This window comes from Vidua chalybeata, chromosome 2 (assembly GCF_026979565.1).
Source record: "Vidua chalybeata isolate OUT-0048 chromosome 2, bVidCha1 merged haplotype, whole genome shotgun sequence".
In the NCBI taxonomy this organism is placed as follows: Eukaryota; Metazoa; Chordata; class Aves; order Passeriformes; family Viduidae; genus Vidua; species Vidua chalybeata.
In genome coordinates this window covers 89,333,074-89,353,869 of record NC_071531.1, presented here as the reverse complement: position 1 = coordinate 89,353,869, position 20,796 = coordinate 89,333,074, and the positions used below count along the sequence as shown (strand labels likewise).

Genomic DNA, 20,796 nt, shown 5'->3' with positions numbered 1-20,796 from the left:
TAGGAGGCGGACATCATACCTCTCTTGACATCAAGATTATTTGCACAGCTGAATTATGTGTCCCAAATAAACACAGTTATTGCTGCTACTTTCTTTTGGCCTCTGATAAGGGAAAGCAAAGTCAGCTTGCACCCAAGGCTCAGCATGAATCCTGCTGACAGAGATGACAAATGGGTCTTATGGCTGCCTCCCGTGTCCAGACCAGAGCAGCCACTTAGGATGCTTTGGATTGCTACAACATCATCAGTGCATCTCACTGTGTCCCAGCAGATGAGCTGTCAGGGGTGTTGTAAGAACAGCCTCAGTAATTCTGGCCTTGTGCTATTACAGGAGAAAGAGCTGCCAATTACAGATTTCACTTTAAAGATCTCTGATTATTTCTCCAACCTGATTCCATTTCAAAACATTGCATTCTTTTTGAGGGTGTCATTTAGTGTAGTGCACACCCTCAGTGTGCAGAGTGTGCAGAAACCTGTTTTAATACCGTGCATGTTCCTGTGTGTCCGAAGGCAGCAGGGCTTGTGTGTCAAGGTGAGGAGTCAGCAGCTGTGCTCAGGTGTGCTGCATCTGGCCCAGCTGGGGCGTGCTGTACTGCAAAAAGCTTGTAGCGCACTGTTCAAGCCTGTTAGTTCAGTATGGCTGTTCTTACAGGCTTTGTGAAGACAGGATTTTAAAAGGAAATGGTTTAGGCATAAATGGGCCAAGTCCTGTGATTTGTGAGAGCTAAAGGAGCAGAAGGGGAACAAAAACATAACAACAGCACAGAGTCTCCCCTTGTCTTTTTAGCACAGCCAGTGCCAGATCAAAGCCAGATCAAAGAACTGATGAAAAGTGCCGTTAACACTTCCACTATAGGAATGCTGCTTTCTTGTCTTTGCACATTCTTCAAGCTAACATTAATATGTTGAGACCCTGAAAGATTTTCCTCCCTAACAGATGGAAGATGAGTAATATGAGGGGGTACTCTGTGTCCAACACATTGGAAGGAATACAGGAAAAACTGTATGATGCCTTTGTTTAAATGAAGCAGAAGGAAAGAGGGATTTTTGAGAATGATGGAAGAGAGAGGTGTAAACAGAAAACAAGTGTGAGCAGGTGGCTCACCGTACAGAAGATGGACTATGTGATGGCCTAGTAGTTTATAGCAAGTTGTATAGAAAGTCCTTCCAGGAGCTTTTTTCCTTCCGTTGTACTTAACACTCTGCTCTGTAGCTTCCTCCTGTCTGAGAGCAATAACTGCTAATACTGGTTCAGCTTTAGGAAACAGGCTGTAAAGTAGTCTGATGAGTTCATAGTTAGGGAATTTGTGCTTCTATTTTCATGATTTGATAGGACTCCTGGATGATTCCTGGCATGAACATTATTGTGAGCCAGTAGCTCGTTATCAGTAGGAATACTTGGCACCTATAACTTTAAATGTTCAGAGTGTTTAATTTAGATTTTGAAAGGTGTTTTTAAAACACATACTCCCTAAGCAGTGTGCATGTGTGTGTGTGTGTATGTATGTATAGATGCATGAGTAATACAAAGTAATTGGTTCACCTGAATTGTTCCCTAATGTTCTTCTGTATTCTTTTTATAAAGGAAAGGGTATTGTGCCAAATAACGTAACCCGCAGGCCAAGCTTTGAAGGATCAAATGAATCTTTTCCGTCCTACCATCAGATCAGTAATGCAGCCTATGAAGGGACAGGCTTTGGAGCAGAAGGTGCAAATATGCTTACTGAGGTTCCAAGGCCATACATGGACTATTTAATCTCTACTTCTCAGTCTTCAGCTATGACTGCTCCTGTACAGCGACCCTCTGGGGTAGGCACTCACAGCACACCAACAAGCCATCAGCAGAAAGCATACCCTGCAAATATGGAGTCTTCTGTGATTAATTATCCAGTGGCTAATCACAGCAGTCAGGCCTTGCAGCTGCAGGCGTCCCATGGCTGCAACAGCCAACATTACAGCAGGCAGCACATGATGGTGCAGGGGGAACCTATGGGATATGGTGTTCAGCGGAGTCCATCCTTCCAAAACAAGATGCAGCAGGAGGGGGGATATGCCAATCTCCCAAATAAAGGGGCAGTTGTTCAGAACAATACTGGTCATGCATTTCAGCAAGCACCAGCAAGCCTGTATATCTCACATTCTCATCACAAACAGACAAGTCCTTCTTCTCATCAAATGCATGTTATATCCAGAGGTCCAGCCTTTGCTAATGATTTTTCAGACAGTCCACCACAAAATCTATTGACTCCATCTAGAAATAGCCTAAACATGGACCTCTATGACATGAACAATCCTCAAGTTCAGCAGTGGCAGGCAGCAACACCATCACGCAGAGATTCTGTACAAAACCCAGGAATGGAAACATCTCCACGGCAACATGTATCCTTCAGACCTGATGCCACCGTACCAAGCAGAACAAACTCCTTCAACAACCACCAGCAACAGCCACAAGTGACAGTGTCTATGAGACAGGTTCCTCCAGTAAAACCCGATCCTTCCATTACGTCTCCAAACACAATCACGGCAGTCACATCTGCTCATATCCTCCAGCCAGTGAAGAGCATGCGGGTGATGAGACCAGAGCCTCAGACTGCAGTGGGACCTTCCCACCCTGCATGGTTGCCTGCACAGGCACCGGCTGTGGATGGCTTGGAGATCATGGAGCAGCATGTGCCACCACCTGGAGCAGCTAATGCCTACCAGCTCGATGTGGATTATGGTAACCAGGAACTGAGGTGTCCACCCCCACCCTATCCCAAGCATTTGTTACTTCCTGGCACCTCTGAGCAGTTTGATATCAACTGCTTGTGCAAGGGCATGGAGCAGACTCTGCGTGTGGTCCCCAGTTCAACAAGCAACAAGGCTGAAGAGAGCAGTGAGCGAAATGATAAAAGCAGCAAGAACACTAAAGCTGAAAAACCAAGCAAAGATAAAAAGCAGATTCAGACATCTCCGGTGCCTGTGCGAAAAAATGGCAAAGATGAGGAAAAGCGAGAATCCCGAATAAAGAGCTACTCACCTTTTGCCTTCAAGTTCTACATGGAGCAACATGTAGAGAACGTCATAAAGACCTACCAGCAGAAAATTAACAGGAGGTTACAACTGGAGCAAGAAATGGCAAAAGTAATTCTTGTTTTGTTATAATAAAATCTAATAGGGTCAAATTGATTATCGCTATTTTTAATTTGTAAAAAAAAGGTAAAGGCAGAATCCACTGAAGTAGTAGGTATCAGACACCTCCCTATAGCAGACTGTATCCCCTTAGAAGTGTGGATGCAGGCTTGGGAGGCTGTTTGAAAAATCTGAGTTGTGAAATGATATTTCTTCATACCAGAAAAGTAAAATGAGGCAAACCACCCCCCCCCAATATTATAGATAAGAACTTAGAATGCAGGCTTGAGGCTGAGATGATTCTGGCAATACTTCGTCAGCTCTTGTAAAAGTCTTTGCTCTAGTTCCTCCTCGCTGTCCCATGATTGCTGCCCATTCACCAAAGCTGTGGTTCAGCTTGGCAGTCACTGTGCCATATTTTCAGATGACTATGTAATACTTGACTGAAAGTTTGTCTGTTGAACACATGTGAGTAATAATGTCATGCAAGTAACCATACTGGACCAGTTCGAACTGATTTTGGGACTGTTGCCAAAACTTGTTCTAGCTAGAGGCAGGTCTCTGGGAGATGCATTTTAGCATAGTGATAGAACTTCTTTCATGCCTAACTGTAGCTCTCGAATCCAAGCTGATAGTGGTGCTTAAAACAAAGCTGCCAAGCTCTGATGGTTGGTCTGGCAGTTGTGTTTTTAATTTTTGTTTGTGGAAGAGGATGTTTTTTTCTTCCCAGGCATGACTGGAATATGACTAGTCTACTTTTGCATTAAAGGATAAGCTCTAAGGAAAGCTGTTATTAATGCATAATGGGTAATAATTAACTACCCATTCTTCCCTAGCACAGTCAGTTTCCAGACTCAATTGATTTGATGCTTACATTGCACCAGAAAACTCAGGCATTTGTTTACTGAGGTTAGAATTAAGAGAATATTCTTGGAAAATCTCTTGAAACGTTAGCATTTTACTGACAGTTAATAGTTTGTCCTCACTACAAGTACAGGTTGTATTGTGTTGCTTGAGTTTTGTGAGTATTTTCCTGAGACTGAGATAGGGAATGATTTCTAGAGAGGTATAACAGCATCTAATTGTGCTAGTTCTTCTCTTCTGACTCTTTGGCTTTACCTCATTCAGAGATAATTCAAGTATAAACAAAAACAACTCCTTCCCCTAGAAACCTTATCACTGACTGAAAATACAGATTTTGGCTATTTTAATATTGCATTATTCTAGAAATTAGCAAGAACAGAGCACACTCATTATATTACTCTAAAAAGTAAATATTCCTTTTATTATGGATGGATGTAGTTATCTTTCATTTCAAAAACAGCATACCTTGTTTTGATTTGGCTGTTTCCTTCAGTCTGAAACTTCATCCTACCTGTTCTGCAAGTTTCTGTAGACTTACCCTATCCTTTATTCATACAGATTTAATTTTTATACTGTGGGGATCTCATTGCATAGTCTGGCTGCCCACATTCATCTTTAGATACCTAGACGACAGATGTGAAATTAAATCAGCCTAAGCAGCAGCCCTGTGGGTGTATGCTTGGATTTCTAGCCTGCTAATCAGTCAGGTTCAGCCCCCTCTACCCTCCCAATGGCCCCTTCTCACCAGGCACTGATCAAAAGTAGTTCAGTTGATGCCAGTTAATTCAGGATTTTGGAACTGGGATGTGCAGAAAGAAAAGAGCATGCTGCAGGAAGTGAGTTGTCAGAGAAGCCTGGGGGTCAGCCTAGGGATTTCTGCTGTTGGAGGCCACCAGTGGCTCTCAACAGAGGGCCAGACACTGAGGTTGGCAGAGATGGTACTCTGCAGGCTCTGTCTTGGAAGATGGGGAAAGTCTGGTTGCATCCTGCTGCTTCTCTCTTTTCCAGGAGGCTTTTCCCCACAGCCCTGTGAAATGTTACTTGCAGTTACTGGGAGGCTCTCTGGAGACAGGAGGTGGGCAAGCCAGCTGTTCTACAGCTTGGGTGCAGAGGGAAAAGAATACATTTAGGAGGGAAATAGCACCAGGGTCTGGGCTGCAGTGGCTGAGGGGAGACCAGACCTGAGTATTTTATGTACATATTTTGGGAGGGGAAAAAGAGAAGTTTATAGAACAGATGCTCAGGAGATCTAAAAACCTTTAGAGTGGAGGATGTTTATGACAGAGGAAGAAACACAATTTCTAAAGAAGGTTCCCAGGCACTTGGGAATGTGTAGGTCAAAACCAGCTTTTTAATTACAACGTAAAACCAAACAAACAGCACCCAAGGTAGGAGCTGTTAATCTGAGTTGCCCTGGGGAACCATTCATGAACAAAGTGAACTGCTGCACATAGGTTTAAGTTTCATTTTAAATTAAGCTGGGCTTAAGAGCACATACACATAGTGGAGTGCAGTGGCGGAGTGCACATTTGAAAGGTGTAAACCAAATCCCACGGTCAGGTTTGTTACATTGTATTCTCTCTCTGACAATATTGCCCCATGTCTTCTTGTTCAGCCAAAAGAGACAGGCATAGCAATCTCAGGTATTGCAAATTCAGACAAGAAGTTTGGGCACAGTGAGCTTGCCCTTTTTTCAGAAATACCTCAACAGACAGACAAGAGAGTATATTCCTCATGAATATATCTTTTCTGGTTCTTGGTTAATTTTTCTGAGAAATGTGTTTTAGGAATGCTCATTTATTTTTCTCTTGCTATGAATATTACGGTACTAGCTCTTGTGGTTTGCTTTCCTTTGTAAAGGCAGGCCTCTGTGAAGCAGAACAAGAACAAATGAGGAAAATTCTCTACCAGAAAGAGTCCAATTACAACAGACTTAAAAGGGCCAAAATGGACAAATCTATGTTTGTGAAAATCAAGACTCTGGGTATTGGTGCATTTGGAGAAGTATGCCTGGCCTGCAAAGTGGACACCCATGCCCTGTATGCCATGAAGACTCTGCGAAAGAAAGATGTGCTGAACCGGAATCAGGTGGCTCACGTCAAAGCAGAGAGGGACATACTTGCTGAAGCAGACAATGAGTGGGTGGTTAAACTCTATTACTCCTTCCAAGATAAAGACAATTTGTACTTTGTAATGGACTACATCCCTGGTGGGGATATGATGAGCCTGCTGATTCGGATGGAGGTCTTCCCAGAGCGTCTGGCTAGATTTTATATTGCAGAGCTCACTTTGGCCATAGAGAGCGTGCACAAAATGGGATTTATTCATCGAGACATCAAGCCTGACAACATTTTGATAGACCTCGATGGGCATATCAAACTGACTGACTTTGGACTGTGTACTGGATTCAGGTGGACTCACAATTCAAAATACTATCAGAAAGGTAATATTTTCACCCTTTTTCTAGGATGGCATTGTGTTATTTGTTTTGAAACAAGCACCTACTTTTTGGCAGAAACATGAAATCAGGAGACAGGACAAACAATGAATGGCAATATAACATGTCTGTCTCTAACTCACTCAATTAGCTTGTTTCCAGTCCTTTTGTTTCCAATACTGTTCAAAACCCTGCCAGTAATGTGGCTGTCCACTGCAGCAGCAGTAATTTTTCAGTTTATACTTGTTTGGAGGGTCTCTTTTGGTGGTGAAATGATTTAATCACAGATTTGGAGTAGTCCACATACATATGTATGTGCTGTTGAGTTCTGGTGTCTGCTGGCAAAGAGGTCATAAACACTTGGTGTAGCTAACTTAAGTATACTCCATAGTTCCGTGTCCCCCATATGGAACTATACTTCCTTGTGCTGAGACAGAGACATTTTGTTGGACATTTTGTACGGAAAACCTATTGTGAATGGGAGGGCATAAAAATACCTTGGGTTTAAAGTAAAAACACTGTTCTTCAGTGAGAGTAGGAGATGGCTCTGGACCTGAGTAAATACTTCTCTCTTTGTGTGTCGAGTTTTATGACCATGAATGTGAACTTTCTCTCCCATTTGAAAGGGAGCCATATCAGACAAGACAGCATGGAGCCCAGTGATCTTTGGGATGATGTGTCCAACTGTCGATGTGGAGATCGGCTGAAGACACTGGAACAAAGAGCTAAGAAGCAGCACCAGAGATGTCTGGCCCACTCATTAGTTGGAACCCCTAATTACATTGCTCCTGAAGTCCTGCTTCGTAAAGGTAGGTAAACCTGTATTTTTCTCCTGTTTCACTTTTTTTCTTTTTCCTTGAAAAAGCTTGCTGCTTTGGAAGATTGTCATTCTGAAGGCCACAAACACTTAGCTCAGATTAAGGAGAACTCCTCATGCTGCAGTATTTAGCATCACTTCACTGACACTGAGGGTGGCCATACTTTGTGTGGGTAATGTCCACACTCTGAAGCCTTTGAGTGAGGCTGCTAATAAATGTGTTGGATGATTTTAAGAGTGATATTTTTCAAGTATAAAGCAGATTATCTGGACTTATGGAGTACAACTCTGACCTCTATCAAGTTCACACAGATCAGTGAGTAGCCAGCTGACAGTTCTGGATCACTGATTCAGATGGGCCCTTTCAGCATGGATGATGTAAACTTGTGGAAATATGTCCTCCATATTCCCAGCCAGAACCTGTGGAACCCAACAGAAAGCTTTTCACAATTTGCTCTGGACACCCTACATTCAAAAGGTTAGCTTGGGGAATTTGTACAGTACTTGGTGACTATCCATGCAGAACTGATATGGTCACTGTAGCAAGGAGATTAGGTGTTGAGAGTTGTCTGCAAGATAGATCCTAAGCCTGATCTTCTCTAACAGAGATTTCACATTGGATCCTACATCATTTGATTACACAAATTCCATTGAAATCAGTGTTTAAATTTCAGATCTTAAACATACACCTTATTGGTCTTGTCACAGCAATTAAGTGATTAAAGTTGTTCCTTTGCTTGTAACTTGCTCAGAGAGTCGTCTGTGGCTTTCTTCTGTCTGTAGAGCCAGGCTGTGTCTTTCAGCAGCTTTTCAAAGTCGTGGAGTCACCTCCACTGAACCTAAGGTGGACATCAGTTGGTAAACATTTTTGTTACTTGAGGTTCAGTTTGTGCTGCATAGCTGTGGGACTAGGCATAAAAAAAAACCCTCCTTCATTCTTCTTAATGATAGTTTCATGACTCACTTTCGTTGAGAATTTATTCAGGAAGGTTCAAGGACAATAGGATTAGATCTTTACTAGAAGTAAACAGCAGTAGAAGTAGGTCAGCAAGAAGAAATCACAAACCTTTTGTCTGAGAAAAGGCAGAAGTTTGTGCTGTATGTTTTAATACTTAATTGCAAGTAGCTCTATACACATTCTCCTTGGCTAGTGGAGGTCAACCTTTTGACTTGGCTTTCAGGATACACTCAGCTCTGTGACTGGTGGAGTGTTGGTGTGATCCTCTTTGAGATGTTAGTGGGACAGCCTCCTTTCCTGGCTCCTACACCCACAGAAACCCAGCTGAAGGTAAGTTGAAGCAAAGTTCCAGTCTGTGGTAGCAAAATTTTAACCCGTCCCTTCCCAGACCTACTCCCATTTTTTTTTTTTGCTAAAGAAAGGAGTAATGGTTAAAAAGGCCTGATTTTAAATAGTTCTGTGCAAGCACAGATCCTTTGCCAGTAGATGAAGATGCTGAATATCAGACTAGAACTGACTTCTCCAGCTGTAGAGATGGATATTCGTTTTATGAGTCTTCTCACCAGAATTGTGATTTCTCAAGCACAAGTTCATCCATTTAATTCCTTAGGGTGCTTATTAGTACCTCATATGCCAGTGACAATTGTGGTTGGCAATATAAGTGTTTCAAAGTTGAGCAATGATGGTTCTTTTTTAGAAGGATCTGTCTTGTGACCACTTTTCCTAGTTTACATTTTGGACACAAAGAGAAGGAATTCCTTTGTGTAAACTGAATCTGTTCTCAAATCTGATTATGGGAGCATTCGGGAAGGAATTTGCCTTTTTTAAAAATGGAATTGTCCCTTTTTTCTGCTAGCCAACAATGTTTTTCTGGTTCATTAGAGTAATTACTAACAGGAAATGCAATCTGGTAATTGGGTTCTTGAAGCTGTGAACTGTGCAGACTGTGAGATGACTCGTTACGTATGCACTCCTGTACAGTTCATGTTGGCCATTGGGAGAGTTCTGTTTCCAGATCAGAAGTTCCTTAATACCTTTGTTACCTACAGGTGATAAATTGGGAAAGCACACTGCACATTCCCTCACAGATCAAGCTGAGCCCTGAGGCAACTGATCTGATCACAAAGCTCTGCTGTGCTGCTGAGGACAGGCTTGGAAGAAATGGAGCAGATGATATTAAAGCCCATTCTTTCTTTCACTCTATGGACTTCTCTGCCGACATCCGTAGGCAGCCAGCTCCCTATGTTCCAAAGATCAGCCATCCAATGGACACTTCAAATTTTGATCCAGTTGAAGAAGAAAGTCCTTGGAGTGATGCTAGTGGTGACAGCACCAGGACCTGGGATCCACTAGCCTCTTCCAACAGCAAACACACAGAACATGCTTTCTATGAGTTTACTTTCCGAAGATTCTTTGATGACAACGGGTATCCGTTCAGGTATCCCAAACCTTCTGGAATGGAAGTTTGCCAGTCTGAGAAGTCTGATGTAGAAGACAAAGGTGTGGTAGATCATACTGGAGCTTGTCAGCCTGTATATGTGTAAATTATTGTATAGAGTACTCCAGATAAGACTAATCTCAAATCCAATAGGGCCTTTAACTGATCCTTTAGGAGCTGATCCTGCAGCACTTGTGTACCTTCAGCTGAGGCTGGAGACATCCTGGGGAGTAAAAGAAGCTTGCAGGGCCAGATCCTAAAGATGGCACTCTTGAAAGTTCAGGTCAGTTCTACTGTAAATAACTTTGATGATAATTACACTTGAAATCCTGGTCTTCACCAAAATCTGCAAGGCCAGCAGTCTGTCATTTCTGGCCTATTTTTATTTGAGGTCAGCATCCCCCCTACTCAGATTAACACTTACAGACTTCTGCAACTGTCAGTGTTGTTTTTTAAATGAATAAAGAGCACTTATATTTTGTTTATAGCAGGGGTTTTTTTCCTACTAAATTATAGGGATTAACTTTGACAAATCATGCTGCTGTTCTTCTTTTCTACATTTTATTTTATCCATAGCACTTACTTCATTTTTAGGAAGATGCATAAAACTGAAGAACATGTGATGAAAGGTCTCTGTGCAATAATGTAAGAAAGAAAAAAAAGAAGAAAAATCAAAAAAAGAAAACTGCTCTCTAATTTTCTAAATTTACTGATGCCATTGTATTCACACCGTGATTTTTGTTTATTATATGTATTTTCCACATTTCAAAATTGTGACATAACCTTAAAGCTGCTTTATTTCCTTCTGCTTATTGGAGTGTAATAGAAAGTGTGAGCAAGTGGCAACTTGGGTGTGATTTCATTGTCTAGTGTGTGAAGAATGTTGCATGAGCATTGGTTTTCTATTTGAAATGGCCTTTTCTTGCCATTCACAGGCAGGTCCTGTGGATTCATTTTTCTAAGGGTCTAAAATTAGACCATTTTAAACCGTGTGTTGATAATGTATTGTGTGGATGGTTTCCTCTTATGATTGTATCCAATATTAATTTTGTAAAACAGATTGCAAAAGTTATACCTGAGTAGTGATGTTGAGGTCTGATGTAATAGATGGTTTTAGCAAGCACATGTCACGGGCACACACGTTTCCCCACCGAGGATCAGCAGCCAGAACATTACAACGGAGCAGATTTGTGGGGAGAGCCTGGATGGGGCTGGCTCAGGCAGGGAGCAGCCCAGAGGCTGTGGCTCAGGCAGGGAGCAGCACAGAGGCTGTGGCTCCAGCTGGCAGAGGCAGCACAGCATCCAGACCAGAGCGTCTCCCAGCGCGGGGCTCCTGTAATGCGCCAAGGCCCCGGGTGCAGTGAGGCTGAGACTGGGTGCCTGCAGCTCCACGGACACCTATGGAACCTGGAGGTACATGGCTTTCCAGACATCAGACCCCACATGTGTATCCATTTAGGATCCTAGTGTTTTAGGCACTGACGTTGGAAAATGTTGGCATTGTTGGTAGGTCATTCTGTCCCGTTGTCTAGAGGTTAAAATGTTGCTGTGATAGAGCACAATAGGCCTTCATTTCTGTCAAATTATAGGCATACTTTGAAATATCAGTTTTTAACTATGTTAAAATATGCATTTTTCTTGTATGTATAAGTGAGAATTATTCAAGATGATATCAGAATACTAAAGATAATTAAGCCATACATATTTGCATATATATTATATATAACTAAATAAGTAAACACACACAAGAATCCATAATTCAGATTAGTGTAACAGTCCTATTTAAAGTGATTGACCTAATAACATTTGATGAAAACACTCCTTTAATGTGTTTTGCTTTATTTTATTTTTAAATCTGGAGCTTCATTATTTTTTCCATATATTATTCCACATATTATTACTTAATGTTTTAGCATATCCTATTCTATCCATTGTTTAGATATCTAAGCAACAACATATGAATTCATCAGCCTAAACTAAACAAAAATGATTGTGTATTTGTTTACATTTGTATGAAAGGAATGTTCTGAGGTATGCAGTGCTTGTGTTGTGACAGTTCATGTAAGATTCAGTATTACTGCTTTTTTATATAGTAATGCCATTTTTTTGTTATTTACATCTATCTGACATTCTTTCATGTGGTAGGTTCTTTCTCAGGAACTCAATTTAACTGTTATTTATTGATATATCATTGCCTTTGAAAGCTTCTACTGGCAGAATTTATTAAAAATCTGAATCAAAATCTACAATGTGTTATGTGTTATTGAATCCTCCTTTAAGGCAGAAGTTTTAGCGGGTTTCTTTTTGTATTGTTATTGATGGGGTTGAGCTACAAACATAAGATACAAATCTCATCTCTCCTGCAGCATTTGATGTGGAATCTCAGGGTACCTTCAGACTGTTTCTTCTGTCCTCACGGCCTTTAAGAATAAGGAGCAGGATTCCAGGTAAAACTTGGTTTGGAGTGAGGAGGTCAGTGGATGGAATAGATATGGAATGGAATAGATAAAACTGAACAGTCACTTTGTGTGCAGTGGTGGTGGTGCCAGGGCAGCCACAACGCTGGCTTGCCCCCCCTGGCTGTTGCCTCCAATTCATTTCTAAACTGTAAATAATTCACCTGCACATACAGAATCTCTGCAACTAAGCAAAACAAGAGAAACCAGCCCAGAAGGAAACAGGTGCTTCCACTATTACTGATTTACAATCTGTGCTGCAGGGAACAGAAGCCAACTCCCCTTTCACCTAAAGAACCAATTTGAAAAACCAATCTTTCAAGTTTATCAGGCACTGTCTGTAGAAACCTCTCATCCTTTGCAGACATTTCAGAGGTAAACAGAAACTTGGGAGTAAATTTTATAAAATTTGGACAAGTAAACCTTGTGCCACATCCTGAGGCTGGCTCAAATTCTTGTTTCTGCTGAACTTCCTGCAAAATCAAGGATATTCTTTTCAGAGGTTATAAAAATTCAGGGTTGGTATTAAAATTCCCCTGCCTCAAAAACAAAGCAAACAAAAAAAATCCCAGATAACTTCATAAAAAGTCAGAAAATTTTATATAGCAAGGCTACCAGGAACAGAAAGGAGGACCTTTCATTCCTGTACTCTTCAGCAGGGCCAGATTTGTTGAGCAGCAGCAGCAATTCTTGAGAAGCAAATTATTCCTCGTTGGATGCAAAAGAACTGGCAGTGGAAGTTATAACCAGGTGCCTAGCTTGAGCAACATGAAAGCTAAATGAGGGAGAGAAGCATTTGACTTTTAAATGGAAATGGAAGAATGAGGCTATGCAGGAAGTAGGCGATAGCCTGGAACTAGATGGAAAATTGGTCTCAGGAGCACAAGAAAATTCTTTTCCCTGTAATTTTTGAGGTATGAAATAACTGCGTTAAAAGCTTTCCTAGAGAAACTGCAATGAGAAGAGGAATTTAGAACATATAATTTGGTACTATCCCAAAATGCAGAAACATTGGCAGAAAATGGCAACTGTTACTAAATTTACTATTGGAATTAAAAATAATAAATCTTTCCTACAGGAAATAAGAATAGATAATGTAGAAATAGCAACCATTAAAACACACACACACACCCCAAAAAAAAAGTGTAAAAATGTTTTTCCTGGCAGAGAAATCTGCTGCAGCTAAGAACATGGAAACTGTGCCTACTTTGTGTTTCTGTTCTGAGCAGTGAATGAACAGTGGGCAGCTTTTTGTAAAAACGGAGTCCTGGGTTCCATCTTACCAAAACAAACTGAGGATCTGATCTGTAAAGATGGGATCACCTTCTGCAAATGCAACAGTAGCTTCAGGCCTTGCAGAAGAAACTGGAGCCTGGTGACATGGACAACAGAAATTTGAACAGACTCACGGATGCACTGACTTGCAACCCTCATGGTTTTGAAAGTGCCTTTACTTCTGTGCTGTGAGATGAAAAATACCTGTGACAGCATCTATTATTTTTTAAATGTGTGAAGAAAACGGGGCTTGATGAAGCAGACCTTGAGTGGTCTTAAGTGTTTCTCAAACTTCAGTGGGGCTCAAAAGATAAAGGCACACCCCATCTCATCCCCATGACCCAAGAAAGCCCCAGGTGCTTAACTGTTGTAAGAAATGGGGTAATTGAATGTGCAAGAGGTACACGTGGGCTGAGGGAGATAGCTGATCTTAGGCTGTGAGTGGCAGCCAGGAAAAAGACTTTAAAGATGGTCCAGCCTTGCTGCAGCATGCAGTGGTTACCCCGTGGGGGTGCACGTGTTGGGGAGAACATCCTTGGCACCTCCTGTTGGTCTCGCCCTTGTTGGGAGCACACAGCAGCCTTCCCAGGGAGTCCTGCTGGACAGGAGGGAGCCTGCACGTGTCCTCAGAGCGAGCCAGGCCTGCAGCTTTGGGTGCTGCTGTACAGGGAAGGGAGGCTGCATTGCTGCCCTGCTCCCACACCGCCTCCGTCCCTGGGCTGCTTTAGAGCAAAGCACAGCAGCTCACCCCGAGGCTGCTGGTTTGCCCGGCCAAGTGCCACAGAGGAGCTCACCATGTGCCACAAAGTGTAGCCGCAGATGGAAAGCTTTTCCCCCTAAACTCCTGGCTGTTCCTATGAAGGCCACATCAACTGTCCCACAAATATGCTTGTCATAAGTTACAGTGGTTTTTTTTTTCTCCTGCTTTTATGCTGTTGGGCAGTATGGGTGAGGTTTTTTCCTCTCTTTTTTTCAGGGCAACAGCTGGCTGCACAATTCTGCTCCTTTCCAAAGGGAGCTCTGATAGCTTTCTGTGGCCAGAGGGGAAACTGAACTATAAAGGAGAAGGATCTGCAGGTCACTCAGTAACATGGCAAAGTTAACCCACTAAAGTGGGTTATCTTTAGTAACGCAAAGTCCGAAAATGAGCCTCTTGTAGTGGCCTCATGCTCTGATGAGTTACTGTGTCTTCTTGACAGCTGCTTTCCATAGCATTGGTCATTCTTGGCCTCAATAGCAGCAGTAAGCTCAGCTCAGCAACTGCCTGTGGCTTTTACTGGTCTGATGCCAATTTCAAAGCAGTTAATTTCACTAAAAGAGACCTGATCATGCTCAATAGTACAGCCAGTAAAAAGGAAAGGAGGGAACACACATTTACCTTTATGTGTCTAACTTTGGTACTGGGACCTTGGCACAAGGATAAAACTGTGCATTGGCACATTCTTATGAAAGGCTCAGTTGTCCAATACTTCACAGGTATGTTCTCCAGCTATTTATATGTTTGGGTTTGCCTCAACATTGAAGGATGGGTAAGAGGTTTTTTGGTTTGGTTTTCTAGGCATGAAATCTAACAGGTAAGAAAAGTCAAAATTCAGCTTCAAAAGCACCTGTGTAGAGTGTGGTTTACCCTGATGTTATGACAGAACTCAACAAAAGGAAGGGTATTTTTAATAGGAGGAACTCACCTGGGTGGAAACCAGGAAGACTGAAGATACCCAAGCTGACCAGGGACTGGCAGGAAGAGCAGTGAGTATCAAGGCTGGCTTTACAGCTGGATCTGCTTTGGCTGGGACCAGGGATGAACAGATAATAGAAGCACAGAAATGCCACAGTTGGCAGAGACTTCTGGAGATCTGCAGTCCAACCTCTGACTCACCATGGGCTGCAGCCCGCACTGGGACTGGCCAGCCAGACTTTTGTTCAGGAAAAGCCTCCAAAGGTGGCACATCCTCCCCCAGCACGAGGGCCTGAGGCTGAGTGGAGCAGAAGATGGCTGTCATCAACTGGATGTGCTGGTCGCCAAGCCCTTGACAGCCTGGCTGTGGAGGTTCTGTGGTTGTTCTTGGCATCATGGCCCCACACAGAAGCCTCATGTCACCATTGAGTGTTGTACCACAGCTGCAGGAATGCATGGTCAGACAGTGCCCAGCCAAAAGATCCTGAAAGAAAGTATGGCTGAAGGGCTGCATGAAGAACCCTGGCTGTTCCCTAGCCTTTGCCCACTACTGAGCAGAGCCATGCACAGCCAGAACACAACTCTCACCTAAAAGGAGCCCATTTCAGACAATGTGCACCCACACAGCCATAGGTGAATGAGGTGACTGCCACAGATCGGGCACCTTTTCACAGGCAGAAATGCTAGATAAATGGCAGAGCACTGATAGGAATGATGATGATCTGCTGCAAATCTGGTGGGACACCCATGGCATGTCATTAAGAGGAGTAATAATGCCTTTTCTGTATCCATCTTCTCAATGTGTGCCTTGTCCCTGCTGCACAGAGGGACTGTAACACTGACACATGTCAGTGCTCTGCCCCCCAAATGCTTAATTCTGGAAGAATTATCTGAATAAAAGCATCTCCCAGAAGAAAATTGTCTTTTCATTCCCAGGGGTTGGTTGGGGACAGGCTGTTTCCCTCAGGGAACTGTATTTGTGATGCTGGAGACTAAATCCCTGGGCAGAAGGAGGTGAATTCAAATCCATAGTGGGTTTTCTTCCCCCAAAGAAAATACTTCACACAAGGAAAATATTGGTTTGACAAAATGGAAATATTTTGGGAGAACTTACCAGTGCATTTACAATCATGTATCTAAAACATGGTAAAAATACTTTGTTTCCAAAAAAATCAAACCAAAAAAAGTGTAGTAAAAAGGCAAAGGGCTTATATTTTATATTTAACACACTATATTCAGAATTGCAAACATTAAAATGAACTGCTGTGACTATGTCATTTTGAAGTTTCCAGAACAGATTTTGGAAATACAATTTCTTGGAAATTTCCAACTGTGTATTCCAATTTAGGCCTGAAGGATTGTTTTAACATTCAATTTCCCACATAGTTGGACCTGCCAACTTAAACTAGCTCTAAAAATAACAAATCCAATTAACATCTGAAATGAAAAATGAACTTAATTGACAGCCTCATCCCGCATGTAGCTCTGATGTTATCAATCTTCTTGCCCTCTTCTGAACTTTAATCCATATTCCAGCCAGGGCTAGGAATGGGAATCACAGCAGGAAGGAGCCAGTACCTGCAGTGCCATCAGTGGAGGGTGTCACATGCTGGGGACAGCCCAGGAGCACAGAGAGCAGCACCCACAGCCTGAGTGGGGAGCTGGCCAAGCTGCTGGGCCTGCTCCACACAGCCCATTCCCGTGGCCGAGTCGATCACTGGGAAGCTCACTTTATGAAGTGCCAGGGCAGGACAAGCAAAGGTTATTTACCCTGGCCTGTAGCTGAGGCACTGACACTGCTGCACACACAGAGTTTCCTTTAGTTTGTTGAAATGTTGTGGTTTGCTGATTTGGAAGTATTCTTCTCTACTGTGGTTAAGTCAGGGGAACAGTGGTGGCTGGGATTGGTGTCCCAAGCGGCTGCATGTTTGCAGCAATGCAGGAATGTCTTGTTAGTGCTGTTTTCAAAATTAACCATAGCCCAGATGTGCTTGGCAGCTTTCCCAGTAGAAGGTAAAGAGTAGTGTAGATGACAAGATGTATTGATGTAAAAGCATTTCAGGGCTGGCAGGTTTAAGGCCTTTAACCCACAGCCCAAAGCAGACGAACGGGAGCAAGTGTGGTGCAAGGGCAGGAATTTTTATACTTGCTGTGGCAGAAGCGGAGCAGTGAGCAGTCACCACTCCTAAAGCCAAGTGGTACCCCAGCGTTTGTGCCCATCCTAGTGGCACTAGTGGACTAATGTCCCATCCCCTAGGGAAGTTTTTCTGTCCCCACTAGTTGGGACAGCCTGACATAGGGCCAGTGAGTAGCAAAGCAGCGTGGATTGTCATTGCCTAGGAGATTTGTCATCTTGCTGTTGCAGAAGGACACATCTGAGGGACGTGGAGTCACCCAGGGTGATAGCCAATCCTATGTCTTTACTGTCACAGCTAAGCATGGCACGTCAGGTGCCTCACAGGTACCAGGCTAAGAGTGGCATGTGATGCCCACAGGAGAAAATATTCCGGGGTGCCTCCATATTTCATGTCCCCATAACTGGTGCTGTTTGATGGAGGGGCCTCCTGATGTTCTTTGACTGAACTCAAATTCCACATAGCAATCAAGACCAACCCCTGTATTATGTAGCTCCCTAGCCAAAGCAAATTCCATATTCCTAGCACCCTTTCACTTGGCCTTGGTCATTAATACAGTCACAACCTTGAAGCCTGTAACTCAAAGTCACAGCAAAATGAAGAACCTCAAGCAGGTTGGAGGCAACTGGAGGCAGCCTGCTGAGCACCTCTCTCTGCAGTGATTTACTCTTGTGTTTGGTTTCTGTTAAATCCAGCCCACTTCAAGATCTCCTTCACAGGGTGAGGAGAAACCTGGTGGCAAGCTGCAAAAATTCTAATTGCTTGGTGTGGCGATAGCTTGGAGGGGTTTATAACAGCTGGCTCAAGAATCAGCTGATTTAATACATGGTTTTGCCAAAGCAGAGTAAATTGCTTCCAGCACATTCCTGCTTTGGTTCCTGTAAGACACCTTGAGATGACCTTATACTGCCTGCTCTGAGTTCATCACGGGAGGTTGAACCTGCAGGACCCCTTCCACCCTTGGGACTCGGGCGTTCTGCACCAAGGACGGCAAGGAGCTTCTGGAGGTTCCCCAGCCAGAAGATGGAAGCCTCAGCAGCAGAAAAAAAAAAAAAAAGCCAACAAATAAGATGGAAAACAGTTTATCTGGAAGAAAAACTCTTTTCTAGCAGCTGAGTAGCAGTAGGGAAAAGCTTGAACCATGAAGCATTGCTGTAAGTAGTAAGAAGAAGAAAACTGTACTGATCAGTGGACTTAGGAGTCACTTTGTGGTAAGGACAAGTCGTGGTGTGGCACAGACAGCAACTGGACAACCCCAGCAATAGCAGCTGGAGCTCAAGTTGCAGGGAGGAAACTTTCTGAAACAGATTGCAGATCTCTGGTTCTGTCTGCTCTTTCCTGATACATTGAAATTCACTTTGCAGCTCAATGACTGATTTAAATTAAATGATTAACATCCTCACTCTTACAGAAAGCATTCTCATCCCTTTATTATGAATTTAAATGTTACTTTGCATTTTTTGAGTGTCAACATGGATAATCAGGCTTGACTTCCTTTTGAGAAATATCAATAAAGTAACAGCTTCTACTGTCAGGCTCTGGCACAATTCCCAGTCATTGAGCTACTTGAAACAACATTTGTCATTGCTAAAAACCATTTCTGAAAATAACATGAACTGCGCCGTAGAAGTTTAACTGCTGCCCTCTTTTGGGTAGGATAATTACTGCTTGTCTCTGTCGGGATGCTTTACTACCAACAGACATGGAATTAACTCTGCGGCGGGAGCACAGTGGTGAAATGGTTCTGTACACAGCACAATATCCTTGAATACCCAAATTCCACATGCTGTTTGTACTTTACAATCAACAGTGGCTTGCCTATGAAGGATTTATGCAATCAGTGGTGGTTTCTTTGTCCCTCTGTTCTTCTACAGTTCCTGTGGGCACTGAACAACTCTGTGCTGCAGGACACTGTGGATCACAAACTCAGATTGCAGGCTGAGTTTTAAATGAGTTTTAATTGCTTGCAGTATACCAGGGAGAATAGTGTAGATTTATCCAGTCTCCATAGCCTGATTTTCAGATGGTTTCTCTTGCGCTGGGAAGCCCAGAGTTAATAGGTACTTATATTAACATGAACATATTGTGCTTCTATTAAGATTCTTTCCCCTAGTGTCTGTATTTATTTTTAAAGTGACTAACAGCAGTTAAGTGGTCACAAGGGGGATAACCAGAATCTGTTAGAGAAGATACTGGTAAATGTCCCGAGACCAAAGCAGGAGAAATATAGAGGCAGGAAAGGATGTTTGAAGCTCAGGGAAAAGACATTAAAGAACACCTGTGCCTTTGCAAATCAGCTTCTACTTTATTTTTAAGTCCTGGGATATGAGTCAAATGTGAAACATTTCCCTTTAAGTCCCTGCACAGGCAGCTACAGCTGATCAATGAGAAGAAGCAAGAGGTGACCAGTATGGAATCAGTGGAGATTTTGGGGAAAAATACCTGTGCATGGGTGGCACGCTTTCCTTCCTCTGACACTCTTCCTTCCAGTAGACAGAAAGTGAAACAAGGGAGATGCAGGCTCAGAAATGTGTTGTTCTCTGGTCCCTCCAGCCTGCCCTTGCCTTTGGCTTCACTTGTAGCACAGAGGCTAAGCAGAGGGGATGCACAGGCTTGTCAGGATTATCTTCCCTTCTCTCTCCCTAACCGACTCTTGAGCAGTGACTTGAAAGATGGATGTATCACATGGCAAATCTATGGAAGAAGCTGAAACAGAATTCCTAAAAGGTGTTTACAAGCATTTGATTTCTTAGTTGCTTCTCCTTCATTTAGACAACTCTGGCAACTCTCTGGCTATCACAAAGCGTCCCCCCCATTCCAAGTCCCAATCCCATGGAGTCTCTGAATTCATAGTGCAAAGACACTCAAACACCAAACTTTGCTCCACTCCTTACAGGTTGCTGAGGATCCTTCTTCAAGATGATGCCAGGCTGGCACAAGATTTTCACTGTAGACAAGGTAGTGCTTACCTGACCAGGACAGACTATTTTGTTAAACATGTTCTGGTATCTCTAAGGAAAAGGGTGGCTAATTGTGTCTCATTTGGGGTACTGGAATACAGTGTAGGTGAAGTTCCTGCTTCAGAATGTGATTTTTCAATTTCTTTATTCCATATCTGAAGGTAGATGCTACTGTATAACTTGTATAATTTTATATTAGTTTTCTGCAAGAGATTTTTTTGTAAGTGCATATATTCATCTTTTAAAAGACTACCTTGTTAACTGGAGGCAGTTGGTCCCTCTCTAGCTTGATGTTGCTATTTATACAAAATAAAGCATCTTTAACATGTGAAATCAAGAGAGCTTCCACTATATGACAGCCAGTGCTCTGATGAATTGGACTGTCACAAGAGGGATAAGAGAAGCTTTTGGCTCCAGGAGATCTGAGGATCAAGATCCTGAGCCCCTCTCCTACCTCCAGCCATGAGGCCACTGACTACGCTCAAGTGAAAGCAGCCTCCTGTGTGTCCACAGGTGAGAAAGCTGGGATTTGGGTGTCTCTTGCCCACAAACAGATGCAGAGCTCTGGTCAGAGGTGCAAATGGGTGACAAAGGTGTTGGATTTCTTCTCTAGACCAAAATTGGTTATTTCTGGTGGTTCTTTCAACAATGGGTTGCATGTATTATAAGTT

General features: G+C 42.9%; 1 protein-coding gene across 4 annotated transcripts in view; it reads left to right on the top strand.

Annotated features, from left to right (window-relative positions):
- LATS2 (large tumor suppressor kinase 2) overlaps positions 1 to 11,674 on the top strand; it is a 49,454-nt gene extending 37,780 nt beyond the window's left edge. For 3 of the 4 annotated variants that reach the window (XM_053935353.1, XM_053935350.1, XM_053935351.1), the window contains 6 exons: positions 1,585 to 3,122; positions 5,835 to 6,417; positions 7,038 to 7,220; positions 8,410 to 8,516; positions 9,236 to 9,686; positions 9,799 to 11,674. In XM_053935353.1, coding sequence (XP_053791328.1) covers positions 1,585 to 3,122; positions 5,835 to 6,417; positions 7,038 to 7,220; positions 8,410 to 8,516; positions 9,236 to 9,686; positions 9,799 to 9,884 — 2,948 coding nt within the window. In that variant the 3' untranslated portion in view covers positions 9,885 to 11,674. Of the gene's footprint in view, positions 1 to 1,584; positions 3,123 to 5,834; positions 6,418 to 7,037; positions 7,221 to 8,409; positions 8,517 to 9,235 lie in introns of all 4 variants that reach the window. The other variant, XM_053935352.1, reaches the window with a different exon arrangement.
- Positions 11,675 to 20,796: the final 9,122 nt, after the last annotated feature.